General features: G+C 46.2%; 1 protein-coding gene across 5 annotated transcripts in view; it reads left to right on the top strand.

Annotated features, from left to right (window-relative positions):
* Positions 1 to 18,718, top strand: part of LOC127574293 (angiopoietin-1-like) — a 122,035-nt gene that overhangs the window by 88,203 nt on the left and 15,114 nt on the right. For 2 of the 5 annotated variants that reach the window (XM_052023181.1, XM_052023184.1), the window contains exons 6-8: positions 1,576 to 1,668; positions 7,948 to 8,049; positions 14,200 to 14,366. In XM_052023181.1, the coding sequence (XP_051879141.1) occupies positions 1,576 to 1,668; positions 7,948 to 8,049; positions 14,200 to 14,366 (362 nt within the window). Of the gene's footprint in view, positions 1 to 1,552; positions 1,669 to 7,947; positions 8,050 to 14,199; positions 14,367 to 18,718 lie in introns of all 5 variants that reach the window. The other 3 variants (XM_052023185.1, XM_052023182.1, XM_052023183.1) reach the window with 3 other exon arrangements.

The raw sequence follows: 18,718 nt of genomic DNA, 5'->3' as shown, positions 1-18,718 counted from the left end.
TGGCAAGATATTGTTTGGACTTGTGATTGAGCAACTCAACTCAAGTAACAACACTCACCCATTCAAAAACGCCAAGCGATTCAATCCAATGTGTATGTAGTAACCACAGGTAGTGACATCAAAAGGGGGGTGTTCACAGAAGAAGGCAGCACTACTCCCCTGGTTAGTCAGCCTGTGAGCCAGGGCCATACACAGCAGCAAAATGGAGACATTTTTTAATTCTCCTTTCCATTCCCCACTGACATATCTGTCCTCGGCCTCCTCCACTGCCAGATTGAGGCTAAATGCAAATTAGGGGAACAGCACTCCATATTCCACCTGGGTACTCTGAACATGAACAGTGAATTCTCCAGCTTCCAGTAACTGCTCTCTCTCTCTGTCCCTTTTCTTTTTTCTCTATCCTGATCCCACTGGACCCCATCGCCCTATCTCTTTCCCCTCCCCCACCCTCTCCATCTGCCCATCACCTACACACCCCTCCCACTGGTTCCCCTCCCCAACTCACTCACTTTATTCCATGCTCTGCCTTCCTCTCCTATCAGATTCCATCTTCTCAGCCCTTTGTTGCTTCCACCTACCACCTCCCAGCTTCCGACATCATTCCCATTCTCCCCCCTCCCTCACCTGCCTATCGCCCCCTTCACCTGGATCCACCTATGACCTGCCAACTTTTGCCCTACCCCTTCCCCCTCACCTCTTTATACTGCCTATCTCCCCTCTATCTTTCAGTCCAGATGAAGGGTCCCAACCCAAACTGTCAACTGTCCATTTCCCTCCACAGATACTGCCCGACTCACTGAGTTCCTCTAACGCTTAGTGTGTTGCTACACATAGCACCGATTCCTCTCTCCTCCCGAAGACCTTTAATCAGACATTGAATGATACGATCAAGGTAATAATCCTGTACCTGTCAGGTTGCTACAAAATAATTAAGCAAAATAGTAATCATTTGCCAAGTAGAAAAGGAAGGACTTGCTTTTCTAATATACCCATTGCAGCTACAAGATGGCTCAAAGGGCAGCAAAGGGCCTTACAAATGTGTTCCCTGTTGTAATGTGTGGAACACAGCAGATAATTTGCACACTGTAAGATCCCACAAATCATAATGAGAGGTTTTGCTGACATTAGTTGAGAGGTAAATACTGTCCAAGGCACCTGTGCACACCTTCATTGCTCCTTTCCAAAAGAGTGCAGAAGGCTCTGTTGGGACTTCCTCAGTCAGCACCTCCAACTGCGCAGCACTCCCTCAACACTGCTGCGCCCATAGAACAGCACACACTCCATCACTCCCTCAGTACCACCCTTCCCACAGTGCACTCTGCCTCAGTACTGGCTCTCCCAGAGTGTGGGGCTCTCTTAGTATTACCCCTCCCACAGTGTGACATTCCCTCAGTGCTGCCCGTCCCACAGTACAACACTCATAATTCCCAAAGCCCGGAATGATTTGTATGAGTACTGGAATCTAGTCTGGATGAGGCCGCTTTCACCAGGTCTGAGTCACAGAACACACCAGCCCTCTGGTCACCTCTCCCTTTCCTCTCTCCAATTACAGGGAGACCAATCACAGAAGAGAAGTTATTCCGGGACTGTGCTGAGGCCTATCAGGCTGGTCACAACACGAGTGGTGTCTACAGCATTCGTCTTGCTGAGATGTCGGAGCCCAGGAAGGCAAGGCGCGAGTACTCGCTCTGGGATTTTGGGCCTTGGTCCGTGTGATGTAAGGGGCTGTCTGAGGGCCAGGGGTCAGGGGTACAGCTCATTGTGGGCTCAGCACTTGACAGTGCATGGTGGGCAGTGGGACCTTTCAGGGTCCCGATGGTGTAGACTGGGGGTGAGTAAGGGAGGGGAGGGTGAGGGGTGAGTGTGTGCACCAGCTGTGCCCATGGGGCTGGACCTTTCATCCTACAGGCCCCTGAGAGTTACTCTGGGAATGCTGAGTAAGGTCCCTGCTGGGTGCTGAAAGTGCAGGCGCCAGCTGTTTCTGCCTCAAGCAGTTGGCTCCAGAGACATCAGACCCTTGGTTCCACAGCCTTGCTCCTCCAGTAAGACCTCCCTGGCGATTCTGCCACCTCTAGAGCTGACTGTCCTGTGGAGTTCTGCTTGGTCACCAATGTTCTACCCTGAGGTGGATGAAAGCTCTGCGGCCTCCACCCCTTTCACCGTCACTCCACACTCCATCACCTCCTCCAGCTCCTGGTTGAAATACACCTTCATCTTCAGGTTCCCCACTCTGTTGCCTCCATGGCCCTGTCCCATCCTCTCCTCCATTTCCACCCATGCCTTCAGTAACCTTCCTCTGCATCTCCACACCCCTTCCCCTATGTCACACACCCAATAACCACCTCCTGCTCTGACCCAGCTCTTAGGCACCTATCCCACTATCTCTCCACTTTGTGTCTGCTGAGGTGCCTCTGAAGCTTCCTGGGACATTTTGCTCCAGTAATGACGAAGTAAAAGTGTGGTTTATGTTGTTGTGTTGTCACGTGTCAAGGAGGATCCCATTGTGGAGCCTTCAGCCAATAGTTATTTCCTGAGAAATGGGGCGAGGCTGTGTGATGGGGTCTCTCAGTGGTTGAGTGGCTTCATTTGGGACACGTGGCAGGGTTGATGGTGGCCAAAACAAGGAGCGGATTTTCCCAGTGTTTCCAGTGTCTGATGTCAACTGTTCACGGGTTTGTTTTTTTTCTGAAAGCACACAGTTTCTTTCTTTCCCCCAAATTACGAAAATGCAATGTCTCTTTCCTCCTCGTGTTCTGTGCAGTGCTGATCCCCAGCACCTTGTGTCGTCAGCTGTCACAGTACAGACTCATAACCAATTTACACTGACCTGCGTTCCCCCACATATACCCACTCTCTCACACATACACACTCTCTGTCACACACAATCTCTACTTCTTTTTCAGTCTCTCTCTCTCTCTCTCTCTCACACACACACACACACACATACAAGCACACATATATACAGGCACACACACACACACACACACACACACACACACACACACACACACACATGCAAATGCACACAAGCAGAGACAAAGACACACACCCAACACACACTCTCTCACAGACACTCCCTAAAACACTTTCTCTCACACACACACACACAGAAACACACACACACACACACACACACACACACACACACACACACACACACACACACACACACACACACACACACACACACACACACAGATGTACAGGGGTTTGCAAGCTGGCCTGGGAAACCACAGGCGCTCTGTGTGCCAGGAATAAATCAGACTGAGATTAGTTCATTTGTTCACTCTCCTTCATTTATGAACCAATTATCCCAGTTATTTGTCAATTCCTGAAACTTGGAACAAATCCTTGAGACACTGGGCCAGCACAAAGATTACAGTGAATTTTTAAATGTGATAAATAATCTCATCAACTCATTTTGTAAATTTATAAAGATATCTTCTCTGAAATGACAGTGATCCCAATGATCCGACCAACGATAGGATTTCATTTAACTCTATCCTGTCAGATGGACCTCAGTCCCTCTGTGGTCAGAAAGTCATTGAGTCATACAGCTCAGAGACAGGCTATTCAGCCCATCACATCTGTGCTAGTCATTGTACCTAGCTACAGTAATCCCATTAGGTCTGTAGCCTCCCATGCCCTGGAAATCCATGTTCTTGTCTGGATGCTTCTCAGATGTTGTGGAAGTGCTACTTCTACCACCCTTAAGGCAGCCCATTCCACACTTCAACCACCCTCTGAGTGAGTGAAAAAAATCCCCCTCAGATCCCCCCTAAACCTCTCATCTTCCATTTTAAACCTACACCCTCTTGTCTCTGACACCCCCACCACCAGAATAAGGTTTTTACTATCTCCTCTCATTTATCCTTCTCATAATTTTGAACACCTCTATCAGGTCCCCCCTCAGCCTCCTTCTCCTCCAGGGAAAACAGTCCCAGCATCTCTGGTCTCTCCTTGTAACCGAAACTGAAATCTCAGTCTCTATCCTGTACCAACCCCAAGCATTACTCAGGGGGTGAAGGTAATTGTTAATATCAGACGGAAATCATGTGAATTTGTAAAATACAGACAATCCCTTGTCTAGATTTTCTTATGGATTGCCATCCAGCATTGGCTCCCCTGTCTCAATCACTGTTATTAATTTCAACACCACATTTTCCTGTCATTAGCACTGTATTTATTTAATTCAGATCACAAGATACAAATGAGCAAGTAATGGGTGTTTGGGAGAGAATAACGAGGCTTTAATTCAATCTATGAGCTGTGCCAAGTTTCACATTGGTGCTATATGAGGTAATTTGATCCTCTGGAGCACGGGGTTTTCACACCCGATCAGCTATGGCTCCCGAAAGTATTCTATCAAATAGAGGAAATTTATCAATGGTTATTAAACTTCCACCAACCCAGGACCGGCTGCACAGCAGTATTATTTCCCAGGAGGTTGTCCCGGTGGCATTGAGGGGACTGTGTGGCCATTCTGGCTGCTTACTATGGCATGTGTTAGGCAAACAACTACCTCCTGCCACCTCAACCCGAAATCTGGGTTGTTTCATTCATAACTTCTTGTCTTCTTGAACCTAAACCTCTTTGTAATCTGTCTGAAATGGTGAAGTGCACAGAGCTGAGTTGTGTCCATATCCCTCTGTGGTCTTACCCCTCCCTCCCTCTGTTACCTCCAACCCTACCATCTCCCCACATCTCTGACATCCTCCAGTTGCTTCCTGATCATCCCCGAATTCAACTGCTCTGTTTTCAGAATTCCCTCCCAAAGCCCTCCTCCCGATCTCTCTCTCTCCTCCCTTAGGAAGCTCCCCAAAGCCTCGGGAGTGTCAGAGTTTTGGGTTGCCTAGCCTGATATCTCCTGGTGGGTGTTCCTTGGTAGAGCTCCTGTGAAACAGGCATCTTACCACATTAAATGGAAGTTGTGTTGAGTCAGTGTTTGGGGGAATCTTCCTCGGCAGTCAGAGAAATGATGGGGAAGGGCTGGGGGAAGCTGGAGACAGGTGGACTGGGGAAAGCAGAACATCCCTAGAGGTCTCTTGAGCCTCACAAAGCATTGCTTCATCTACTTCTTCACTGTGGTGGCTCACTCTTAGCTCTGAGATAACCCACCCTTGCACTCGACCCTTCTATCAGGAGGCAGTCTGGGCCCAGTCTGGAGGGCTGGCAAGGAGGCTGATGAAGTGGAAAGTTTTCAGATCCCCAGCACCAACATCCGGTGCCACGATGCTGGCAAGCTGAGTGACTGGCTGCCCTCGTTAGGACCTGTCAGCCCTGAGTGTTGGATTCTTGGCTGCAGCCTGAAGCTAACTTCAATGGGCCAGTCAGTGCTGAGGCCCCACTGCAGCACTTTGGGGAGTGATATGACCTCAGTCCCCTCCCTGGTTTAATCTCTTCCACTCTTCACCAGAAAGCATTTCACTAAAGTGACAATTTATTCCCAACATTTTATGAATTATAAAGACACATGGGAGGGTGGATCATTAATCTTGGTCTATAGCTAGATTTACATCCAATCTGCATCCTGAAAACATCACAGGTTTCTGACTGGCTTTATGATCTTCAGGTATCCTGCCAACCCCAAAAATAGCTGAACACCCCAGGAGCCTTATCGTTGCTAGTATTAGGACAGGTGACACAAACAACAGTGAGGAGAGGCAGAGAGGGTTCAGGAGGGGACTTCAGAGTTTAGGGCCAGCCAGTTGAAGGTATGGCTGCCAATGGAAGACCCTGGTGACCGAGGGACTGGGGAAGGTCTCGGAGGGTGGTACATCCCAAAGAATGACAGGGATATGACCTTAGGAAACTTGGAAACAGGGGTGAGGTTTAAAATTGTGTAGTGCTTAACCAAAGCTTGGTGCCAATTTGGAGAGGGAGGATCTTTGGATGAGATCAGGTTTAGGGAGCGAATAACAAGGACTGCAGAATTAGCAATGCAGAATTAGGACTGCAGAATGTAGGATTCAGCAGCCGAGGAGCTGGTATAGGACAGAGTCGGGCTGGGTAATGCGGTAGAAACAGGTGATCCTAGAGTTGGTCCAAAGCTCATCTTGGGGTAAAATATGACCCAAAAATTATAGTCAGGTATGGTTTCCAATAATTCTTAAAGCGAGGGATGGAGTTAATGGTCGGGGGACTAGGACGGAGACCAGACACAAAGTTGATGTTTAATTGGGAGACAAGTAAGACCAGAGGTCTGGGCAGTTGGAGAGAGAGGGGGCAAGAGCTGGGCATTGTCAACCTACCTGTGGAAACTGGCACCAGGGTATCATGTGCTGTTGTTGTGAGTGCAGTACTCTATCTGTATTGTGGCAGAGACGGAAACCTGACAGAAGGGATTCACTCTGGGAGTTCCCGGAAAGATGGCCATGAAGTTGGGAGACTTCAACACATTCTTCAAAGAGGGAATAGAAATTGGAGATGGATACAGGTTGGAGATGAAGATTAGAGATTAAAAATGAGCAAGGGGTGGCAGATGGAATTAGGGATGGAGATGTGGGATGGAGATGGAACTGGGGATTGGAGATGGTGTGGGAGCCATTTCCCAGGCTATTTTATCACACCTAATTGACAACACTTCCTTTCTCTTCTCCCTTATGTGTTTATCTCAGTTTTTTATTCTGCTGCTCACCTCAATAACCTTCCAGCCTGTGTGGACACATCACAGAATCATTGAGTTGGACAGCACAGAAACAGGCCCTTTGGCCCATCATGTCCATGCCGACCTTTTTACCCATCTACACGAATCCCATTTGCCCATATTAGGACCTTGTATGCCTTGCTTATTTAAGTGCCTGCCTGAATTTCTCTTAATATGTAGTAATTGTATCTAATTCCACCACCTTCTCTGGCAGTGAGTTCCAGATATCAACAACTCACTGTGTAAAAAAAAGACACCCATCAGATCCCCTCCTTCCTCTTACAAACCAATGCCCTCTTGTGTTTGATATCCCTACCATGGGAAAAAGATTCTACTACCCTATCTATGCCTCTTATAATTTTATATGAGGTCACCCCTCAGGCTCCTTCACTCCAGAGAAAACAAACACAATCTATCCAATCCCTCCCCATAACTAAAGTCTTCCAGTGCAGGCAACATCCTGGTGAACCCCTTCTGTTCTGTCTGCAGCGCAATCACATACTTCTTATAGTGTGGTGACCAGAACTGCACACAATGCTCCAAGTGCTGGCTAACCAGCGTTTTGTAAAGTTGCAATGTTACACCCTACTTTTATATTCTATGCCCTGACCCATGAATGCAAGTATGCCATATACCTTCTTCACCACCTGATCGATCTGTGTTGCCACTCAGGGAACTATGGATTTGGACCCTCGGTCTCTCAGTTCATCAACATTCACTAGTGCCCTACCATTTACTGTCTATGTCCTACCTCTATATGACTTCCAAAAATGCATCACCTCGCACTTGTCACCATTAAATTCTATTTGCCAACGTTCCGCCCAACTTTCCATCTGATCTGTGTCCTGCTGTAGCCTTAAACAACCTTCCTCACTATCCACAACACCACCAACTTTCTTGTTATCCACAAACTTACTAGTCATACCTCCTACAGTCACATTCAAGTCATTAATATATATCACAAATAGCAAAAGGTCCCAGCACCAACCCCTGTGGTACAGCACTAGTCAGAGACTTCCAATCAGAAAAACATCCTCCCACCACCACTATCAGCCTCCTATTACCCAAACCAGTTTTGGAACCAATTAGCCAGCTCGCCTTGGATCCCATGAACCTTAACTTTCTGGACCAGCCTACCATCGGGACCTTGTCAAATGCCTTACTAAAGTCTACCACTCTGCCTTCATCAATGTCTTGTGCTGCAGCTGGTGAATACACTGATTTCCTGGTGGTTATCACAACACATGGAGTGAAACATTTGCCAGCTCTCACCCTAAACCAAGCCGTTGGTTCCTCCTCAGGTGTACTGTAACATGGAGACTGCAGGAGGCGGCTGGACAGTCATCCAACACAGAAGGGACGGCAGCGTTGACTTTCACAGGACCTGGAAAGAATATAAAATGGTGAGTGGGAAGTTTCAGTCAATGTACTTAATGTAGCTTTGGGAAGAAGTGACATCAGTGCAAGGATTAGAAGTTAGTCCCCTGTAACAACAGAAACATTATTTCCAACAATTTTATTCTGGAAAAGAGTCAATGTTTAATCATTCATTAGGGAGAAAAGGACACTTAGCCCTCAAGTCTTTCCTCCCTGCAGTCAGTCCAGGGCTGACCTGTATCTGAATCTATTTCCCCACCTTGACTCCACATCCATTGATACCATAATTGGTGGTCGTGCCTTCAGCTGCCTGGGTTCTGAGCTCTGGAATTCCCTTCCCACCTAACTTTAAGATGGTCCTTAAAATCCACCTCTTATACAAGCTTGTTGGTAATTGCTAATTGGTTTATTATTGTCACATGTACCAAGATACAGTGAAAAGCTTTTGTTTGCGTGCCATCCAGACAGATCATTCCGTACTTAAGTACATCGAGGTAGTAAAAAGGAAAACAGAATGCAAAATATATTGTTACAGTTACGGAGAAAACACAGTGCACATAACACATTAAGTGCAAGGGCCACAATGAGGTAGATTGAGAGATCAAGTGTTCATTTTTATTGTACAAGAGGTCTGCTCAAGAGTCAATAACAGCAGGTTAGAAGCATTTCTTGAGCCTGGTGTCACACATTCTTGGGTTTTTGTATCTTCCGGCTGACAGATGGTCACCCACGTGGCTCAGACTGTTCGCTGGTTCCCTGGGAAGCCCTGGAATGTCTTAATGCATTGAAGCTGCTGACTGAATACAGTGGCATTGTTGCTGGTAGAATTCCAGATCTCCTCTGCCCTCTGTGTGAAGAGGACCCTCCCAACACCACTCTGGCAAGGGCTGGCACTGCCATTAAGATTGTGTAAACCCTCCAACCCTCAACTGAACCCTACAGCCAAATCCTTCTGGGAAAGAGAATTCCAGGGCACTTCCAGCCATTCCCCACCCCACCTACGTGTATATGAGGCACTGGGAATTTTGGACTTGAGTGCTAGTTCACCAGAAGGCTAGGGTTACCAAGAGGCAGCACCTCAGCTCAGTGAACAATTGGTTAAGAGACCAGCAAAGAATTGCATTGAAATGTGTCCATCACTCTTTATGTGGAGTGTTTCAACAGGATCCAGCAGGATCCCAGTTCAATCAGAACCCCTCCAAATTTCCAGACACTTAATATCCAATTGCACTTGTCTGCACACTTGGTTGGGGAAATGAGATTTAATTATGCTACAGAACATTGCACCAGAGTCTCAAGCTTTGTTGTAATCCTACAAAGTATTTGGAATATTTAACCCCAGATGCAAAACAGGTTATTTTTTCTTAGACTATAAATAGAATCACTATACGACCTTGTTCCCTTTTGCTCTTGTATGTCTGTTGATGAGTAAATGATGTCAGTACTCTGACATCACACCTTGAAGTCAGCCCTTGTTTGGCCCTAGTTTAGGGAGTTTCCCTTGTCTCCGTGTCAAGGCAGAAGCCACAGGGTAAGAACCGACTCCCTACAACCAGAGACTAGAGCAGCAGCTGGGAATTCAGGGTTGATGTCTAACTACTCCTAGAGGGTGTGTGTGACTCCAAATCTGCCACTGTACCATAAACCCCTTTTCCCCACCACTAATGGATTAGACTGGCACCCTTTCAGCTGCCAGCCTGTGAATCCATCCTCTGACACATATAAGATTCTGGGAGGGACAGACAAGCTGGGTGCCGAGAGAGGGTTCCCTCTGGAGAGTCTAGACCAGGGCAAGGGTTTGAGGACAATGGGTCTCCTATTGTGGGCTGAGATATGGAACAGTCCCCTAATACAATAAGATGGACCCTTGACCTCTTTGCACCTTATTGTCTGCCAGCACTGCACTTTCTCTCTAACTGCAACACTTTATTCTGCATTCTGTTATTGTTTTTCCCTTATGCTACCTACTGATGTGATGAAATGATCTGTATGGATGGCATGCAAAATAAAGTTTTTGACTGTGCCTCAGTGCATGTTACAATGATAAAATAATTTACCAATTATTTACCAATTTATCTTGGAAAAGTTGGGAATTGTTGGAATTCCCTGTTCTAGAGGACACTGGATCGTCAGGCATTGTGTATATTCGAGGCTGGAATCAATAGATTTTTGTCTAGGAAGTGAATGAGAGATATAGGGATCAAGTGGACAAGGAACAGGATCAGCCATGATTGGCGGAGCAGGTTTGAGGGGCCGAATGGCCTACTCCTGCTATTTCTTACCTTCTTAAGTTCCGAGGGAAGAGTGCGAAGATACAAAACACCACTGACCCTCATTTGGTGCACTGATGTTTGACCAACAAGCTTCTTGTTGCATAGATTGTCTCTTGAGTGGAGGTGTGTCACATACTATGTAAATGTCTCTGGCTGTCTGGAATAGGGAGGCACAGAGTCTCAGAGTGGATGGAACAAGACTGGGCAGAAGATCAGTCCCAAAGGCTTCCTGAACGGAAGTTGAGCAACAATAGCGCCAGTCTGTGTCACTTGATAGCCTTGCCTGTTTAATGGCTGTACCATGGAGACTTGCCTTAATGTGTCTTCAAATTGCTTGCACTCTTTGGGTCAGTGTTAGTCATGTAAAATCTTAGCAGGTTTATTCATTAAAGACACAGAATGGGAATTGATATGTAACTTTGGAAAATGATATATTTGTTGCTTTAGTTTAACAGATTTTTCATTTCTCTGGTTGGGGAGTTGACCCTGAGCAGAAACAGTCTGGGCTCTTTGTACAGAAAATCAGCCTCTCATTACCTCACTGTTTTTTTAAAGATATTAAGAATGGATCTCTGGGGCATCGCTAATTCTTAACAGGGAACAAGGGAATAGGATTCATTGGATATTCTTGCAGAGAGTCAGGGCTTGCACAATGGGCTAAAGGGCCTGGGCCTATGCTATAATATTTCAGGGTTTTTCCAGTTTTCTTCATAACTGGAACAACCTGTTTCTTTCATTCCTCCCATACCCGTATATTGTCCTCTGGGTTGTTTCTGTAACACGGTGCCATTGGAACAAGGAAAATGATAGGGACCACAGGAACCATTCAGCCCCTCGATCCATTAATTAGATCATAAAACCATAAGATATAGGAGCAGAGTTAGGCCATTCAGACCATTGAGTCTGCTCTGCCATTCAATCATGGCTGATTATTTTTTTCAACCAAATTCTTCTGCCTCCTCCTTGTAACTCTTAACCTCCTTACCAATCAAGAACCTATCAATCTCTGCTTTAAATACACCCAATGACACAGCCTCTACAACCCTCTGTGGAAATGAATTCCACAGATTCACCATCTTTTGGCTGAAGAAATTCCTCCTTATCTCAGTCCTAAAGGGTCGACCCTTTATTCTGAGGCTGTGCCCTTGGATCCTAGACTCTCCTACCAATGGAAACATCCTCTCCATGTCCATTCTATGCAGGCCTTTCAGTATCCAGTAGGTTTTGGTAGATCATATTTGACCTGCATCTTCACTTGACTTATTGTGGTTCCTTAACCCTTAACAGTGGCAGATTCTGCCAGTTCAGAGTGAAATGCTGCACTTACTGCTGGCTCTGGCAGTGTTGTTGGTTGGGGAGTCCAGGGTCTCCACCACTCTTCGTGTGAAGCAATGCTCCCTGCCATTACCGCGATTGGCTAGGCTCTCACTTTAGTGAGGGGAGGGACCTCAGGATTGGCAGGAGATTGGGGGTGGGGGGGGGGGAAGGGGTGAGAAGGGAGATGGCGAGGGGGAGGGTGGGGGAGAAGGATATCGTCCATGAGGGGACAATGACAAATGGGCATCCTATAGCCCTGGATGGTCCTCCCAGCAGGTTGGGGGATTATCAGGCAAGTGACAACAGATTATCCCTGCAATGGCTTCAGGTGGGCCCTGATGATGTCATACAGCTTGCTGATGTCATGTGATGCCAATGACATCACTTGAACATTTGAAGAGGTGCTCTACTACCTCCCCAACAGTATCTCCCTTGACTGCACCAAGGGCAACATTACAGTGTCCATGATACAGTTTTCTTATTACAACAATACTAGAGGCCATTTGGCCCATTGGACCCAAGCCATCTCCCATCAATCCCATTCCCCTTACTTGCCTGCAGCCCTGCAATGCATTTTCTCCCATATGCCAATCAACTGCCTTTTGGCTCTCACCTCAGCCACTCCTCCCCAACCCTAATTAACCAACCCGGATGTCTGTGGGATGTGGGAGGAAATCGGAGCACCCGGGGGAAACCCATCCAGTCACAGGGAGAATGTGCAGACTCTACACAGACAGCACCAGGGGCTGGGATTGAACCCGGGTCACTGGAGCTGTGAGGCATCAACAATACATGCTGCACTACAGTGTGTAAGTTGCTCAAGGTGCTTTGGCTGCAGTCTGACTCAGTGCGTGGTTCCTCCTGGGCTGTGGTAGGGGGGATTCAGGGTTAGATATCCTCCCCCTCTCCGCCCAGTGCCTTGACTGGTGGCTGCTTCATGTGTTCTGAGCCTCCTTGCCTGCACTCACTGTGTACAGCTTGTCAGAAACCAGAAACCATCCAAGTTATAATTTACAGCAAACTCACTCTGGTCTGGTTGAACACTGCAAGAAGAAAAAGAAATAAATACTCTGAAGTATAATTAACCAGAGGGCTATTTTTACAGTTAGTCTGGTTAGCAGACAACAACGTCCTTGTTCTGAGCTGGTTATTCTAACTGGCTGCTGTTTGCTGCCTTATAATTCTCTCGTACCCCTGTAGTTCACCCTCTTCAATCGAGTTTAATGCTGTTATGATATTGATTTGGTTCTCATTGTTCACTTTATCTACATCACCTGTCCTGCGGTTGTGACTTTCCCTTTCCCTCCTGCCATCTCTTTGCCCAGTGATCCATACTCTCACCTCAGAACATTATCAGATCAAATCCCTCTCCAGTTGTCAGGAGACACTGCCATGCTAACTGCACGTGTGCTTCTCTGTCAGAAGTGCTGCCCATTTGCTGGTCATTAAACTGAGCCCTGTCTGACCCTCCAGTCCTATGACGACTTCAAAGAAAAGTCAAAGGTTTCTTCCTGGAATCCTGGCCAATATTTGTTCTCCAGGCAACATCACTGAGGCAGGCAAATGGGTTGTTATCACACTGCTGCTTGTGGGATCTTGCTGTGCACCAATTAGCTGCTGTGTTTCCTACATTACAGCAGAGACCACACTAGATGTAGCAAACTGTGAGGTGTGTTGAGGGTGGTCAAAATTTGTAAAAGGTGTGTGGTGAGTTGAGTCTTCTCCTAGCTCGCCGTTAAGCATCCCTCTCTGGCTGAACACTTATCCAGTCTGCAGACCCGGTCTGGGGTCCAGCTCTGTCTGAGCATCTCTGTGAAGTGCCTGGTGCATGTTTTACCAAACAACAATTGCAACATAAGTGCAAGGTGCTACTTTATAACATGCTGGGATTTCTCTCCTTAGCGAAGGTTTGACAGAGGTATTGAAGGTTATTCGGAGATTTGATTGAATGGAGAGGGACAAGGTGTTCAATGGTGAACAATGCTCAAGCTGAACAAGAAAGGCTGTAATTTTACACTGGAGGGAATCCCTCATCAGAACCAACCACTTATGGCACATAGAACATTACAGCACAGTACAGGCCCTTTGGCCCATGATGTTGTGCCGACATTCTTCTTCAGCTTTGTTGAAGCCATGGTTGGGATACAAGGCTAGAGATGTTACACGCACAGACCCCGCTTCTAATTGTCACATGTACCGAGATACAGTGAAAAGCTTTTGTTTGCATGCCATCCAGACAGATCATTCCATACATAAGTACATTGAGGTAGTACAAAAAGGAAAAACAGAATGCAGAATATAGTGTTACAGTTACAGAGGAAGTATAGTGCAGGAGATAAACTGCAAGGGCCACGGTGAGGTAGATTGGGGGATCAAAATTTCATCTTTTAACATATGAGAGGTCCATTCAAGAGTCTGATAACAGCAGGATAGAAGCTGTTCTTGAGCTGGTAGAGGAGGTGATCCCTCAACACTTCACGCTATCAGTTAAGGCATTTGCAAGGTTCACACATGTTGTGGTAGAGAGTATATTTTACCCCTGTCCCAGCAGGTATACACTAATTACTTGTTAGTGCTGTCCTCTAGGGTTTTGGGAATCCGTCCAGTGAACACTGGCTTGGCAATGAGATGCTGTTCCTTCAGACAAACCAACGGCAATACTCCCTGAGGATTGACATGCGAGACTGGGAGGGCAACCAGGCTTATTCCCTCTATGAGAAGATTCAAGTGGCAAGTGAAAAGCAAAACTACAGGTAGAGTATCTCTAAGTCTCCGCTGGATCTTGGCAAATTAGTTGAATTCCCCACTCTTGGCATCTTTGGAACTCAAGAGTCATTGGGAGATCCAGAGACAGTGGTGTGGTTGACAAATCCTAACACCTCATCAATGAGTCGTTAGCAGACTGAGGCACAGGGTGCTGGGATCCCAGTGATGGGGAGCTCTTGAAGCCAGAGGTCCTAGTACCCTGTAAATCCCAGCATACCCATATAGCATTCCTCAATGTAATCCTTTAGTACATCCCAAAATGTTGCCTATTGAATCTGCAATTGAATTAATTCACGGGTCCTAAAACTGAATAGATCTAATCACTGATAATCCCTCATAAAAATTGTTTTCTGTAAATGATGGAATCTCTGGGCCAGGAGTTAATTCTTGGTCTGATGGTGAAAGGACATACGTGTGCCTTGTGTCCTGTGTCTGAACATCGGTTCCATTGAAGATGGCAACAATAAAACTCAGAAACAGAAGACAATGTGCAGAAATTATCTCACACATTCAGTGCATGTGACCAGGGATACACTGGTACCTCTCTGTATCTGTCAGCTTGATTGACAATGCTGAGATCAGCAGTGTTTGGTACAGACACCTGCTGGCTACACTTTTGACCTCCGATCTCTTGGTTGATTAGTCACCTCTTCACATCCCAGACAACGTGGGTGGAACTCTCTGTATCCTTTCTCTGATCCATTCCTGCCTGGGTCTGCAGTGTTGTTGACACAACATCATTTTATCTATGATTATAAATCTGCAATTAGTGAGCAAACCACAAGACTAGCTCTGAGTAACACAGTCGGTGGCTTAATGAGTTTTATTGAAGTTGTATAACAGCCAGTGTCATTGGTCACTAAATCCAGGCATTGTTATCCAGTACCCAGGGGTTAAAGTTTTTGTCAAACTCACCTTTATATATTTTGCCCCTATTCTTGGTAGTGCAAGATTGGTTTTAGTGGAATCTCATCCCCTCCCCCATTTTAATGGACGGAAATCATGGGCTGCAGACAGATAACTTCCTACCATAGGCTGACAGTGAATGGTGTCTGCACAGACAACTTCACTGGAGAAGATCAAATCCAGAGACCATTCTGGTAACCTTGGATGTCAGGAAGCAGCGGCAATCTTGCAGCTTTTAAAACTCAGATCACGTTAACTTGAGGAGCGAGACTTGGTGACACTGGCAGTCTGCTCTTGATGAAGGAAGGTAAGCATTGTAAATCATGGTATCCTATCCCTTCCTGCTGGTAGTTAATTGATATTTTTCACTTCATTACCCACTAAACTAACACTCTTGATTTCTGATACCCTTACAGCTTCACCCCCTTTACCCCTAACTTCCTGCTGCCCCCTAACCTTCCAAAATCTCCACAATCTTCCAATTCTGGCCTCTGACACACTTTGTAAGTTTAATTGCGCTGTTTTAGGCCACTGTGCATTTAACAGGCTGTGACCTAAGCTCTCTAAACCTCTCCAATTCTCTCTTCCTTTAAGGCTCTTCCTTAAACCCACTTCTTTGACCCACTTTATCGGTCATCCTTATCCAATCAGAATTTGTTTAATTGTGCTCCCACTAAGAACACTATAAATGCAAGTTGTTGTAGTATGACAGAGTGAGAGCTTGCTTTGTGAGCACATGGCATAGGCACAAGACAGGGTAATAGTTTGATCCACTGCTTGACACTCAGGGAAAATATCTCTGCACATTTGACAACTTCTGTCTCTTGCCACCGGTCTTCCATCATGGTGTTGGATTATCGATGATCTTGGAAAGGAAATGTACAAAAGCTACCTCATTGTTTATATTGGTCTTGCCACATAGAGATGGCACCAGTGTGTGCAGTAATATCTACTGCAATAGCAGCTGTAAAACATTGTCACTCTGAGATCTGATGCAAGTAACTACTAATGAGTTTGGGAGGCTTTGCCAAGACCACGGTTGAGACATGTACAATGAAATATAAATGCTTAAACTCCGTGACTCCCTGGACATTTCATTGAGCTGTTTCTAGCTGATGACTAGGTCAAAAAGGAGCAAGTGCTATAGATTTTTCTGTTAATAAATCCGTCCAAGTCTCAAAATCCTCAATTCCAACTTAATGCAGAAAGATAAATTACTGATTGCGTTTTTTGGCCAACTCCGTCACTTGAGGCATGGAGCTAGAAGGGAGAGATTACGCCGAGGTATTAGGAGAGCTGGTGAGTTTTATTACCTTCAGTTGTAGAAAATAATTGGCTTTGGCTCTAGATCGAGTCACGTTCTATCCATCAATCCAGAGGGCAGACATATGGCAGACAAGAATTAGAAGCAAGACATCTGGTAGTTCTCTTTGTGATCACTGAGTCTTGCAGCATGTTACAAGACACAATTCTTTGCACAATGTAACTTCACACTTTCCATCACATGGCTCTTGCTGTTTCAAAAGCCTCAGTCACTTGTAAAAGGCTCGAATTCTTCTTAAAGGTTTCATTCCATTGTTGCAACAAAGTTTTAAGAACCTGGCTGCCACATTGATGTTACTTTAATATGGAATTATCGAGGCACTCACATTCATTCTCTGGAACAATTTTAGTTTGTTAGACTACATCAGGTTGTGACTGCACTCTGCGTTTGCTGCCTCCATATCAGGTCAGATCGTGCTTCATCCATCCCAGAAGTTCCTTAAAGAACCATTGACTAACTATCGCTAAGCATGTCCTGGACTTGTACGTGTGTGGTCTGAAGGATCAGAACAAGAAGCAGGAGTCAGCCATTCAGCTCCTTGGGTCTCTACTATACCAAGGAATAATCTCTCCCTTCCAGCTCCATGCCTCCAGTGACGGAGTTGGCCAAAAAAAGCCATCAGTAATTTATCTTTCCTTCATTAAGTTGGAATTGAGGATTTTGGAACTAGAGTGGATGTATTAACAGAACAATCTATAACTCTTGCTTCTTCTTGACCTGCTCATCAGCGGGAAACTTCTCAATGAAACGTCCAGAGAGTCATGGGAGTCAAGCATTTATATTACATTGTACACGTCACACTAGTGGTCTTTGCTAAGCCTCCCAAACTCAGTGGTAGTTACTCTGCCAGACCGTTCTTGGCCTCAGCCCCACTGTCCCACCCTATCTCCACTAATCTTGCCCCACCCTAGACCAGCAATTGGTCGGTCTCAGCTTTAACACTATTCAATGACTCTGCCTCCACAGTTCTGTAAGTGTAAAAGGTCTTGTCACTAAAGCAGTGCAGCCCCCCTCACGGACAGTAACCAAGATGGCCAAGTGCATTTTCCCCACTTTCCATGTCAGCTGTGGCAGTGAGCAGGGCTCCCAGGTACAGTTCTGAGTTTAAGCTGCACCCTGGGGCTTGAGAGGATATTGCAGGCTGACCCTCCCGTGCAGTACCAGGGAGTGCTGCATTGTCAAAAGAAGGATGTTAAAGCCAGATCTGTTTATTCTCATGAGTAGATGTAACAAAGCCCTTGGCACTATTCCTAGAACCTCCCACTCACCATCAGTATCTTGTCATTACTGTACTGCTGTTTGTGGGAGCTTTCGGTGCACAAACTGGCTGTTGAGGTTCCCATAATATAACAGTAACTCCACGAAGTATCCAGTTGGCAATGGGATGTGAGTGGGATTATCACCTTACTGTGTGTCAAATGTGACATAGCAATATATTTCTCGATTATTTATGTGTTATAAATTTTATACGCAGGGATAAATTTTTGAGTGTTTTCAGTATTCTTGTTTTAGATGGTCTTGGGGACAGTGTTATTGCCATTGAAGGAAGCTGAGTGTGCAGTGTTTCAAGAACACGTGGAGCTGTTAGCATCTGTCTAACTGTGTTGAGAGGTACCCATCTACTCACAACTCTCTACCTGAACCCACCTGACCCTCTGCTGTCCTGTCTACACTGGCTCCTGGATAGCTGAGCCTCAGTTTCCAAATTCCACCCCGTGCCTCTGTGAAACCCACCTACCTCACACCCTCAACCTTCCCACGCCTCTGCCCAAGTTTCTGCACACCACCAACTTTGGTCTTCTCCGTGTCCCTGATTCCATTGCTCCATCAACGTGCCTTTGGCTGCCTGGGCCCCAAGCTCTGGAATCAGAGCTCATAGAGCTCTGGGCCCCAAGCTCCTGGCCCCCTCCAGCTCCGTCTTGTCCTCTAAAATAGTCCCGTAACCTTGACCAAATTTTTGGAACCTGTACAGGTATCTCCTTACGAGGCTCAAGATCAATAACGAGGAGGTCTGGGAGTCTTTTGCGCTAAAAAACTGTTCCTCTCTCCACTGACACTGCCTGACCTGCTGAATGTTTCAGGCAATCTCTGTATTACTTATAAATGAAA

The sequence above is a fragment of the Pristis pectinata genome, chromosome 9 (genome assembly GCF_009764475.1).
Source record: "Pristis pectinata isolate sPriPec2 chromosome 9, sPriPec2.1.pri, whole genome shotgun sequence".
In the NCBI taxonomy this organism is placed as follows: domain Eukaryota; kingdom Metazoa; phylum Chordata; class Chondrichthyes; order Rhinopristiformes; family Pristidae; genus Pristis; species Pristis pectinata.
This window is presented reverse-complemented; position numbering and strand designations above follow the sequence as displayed.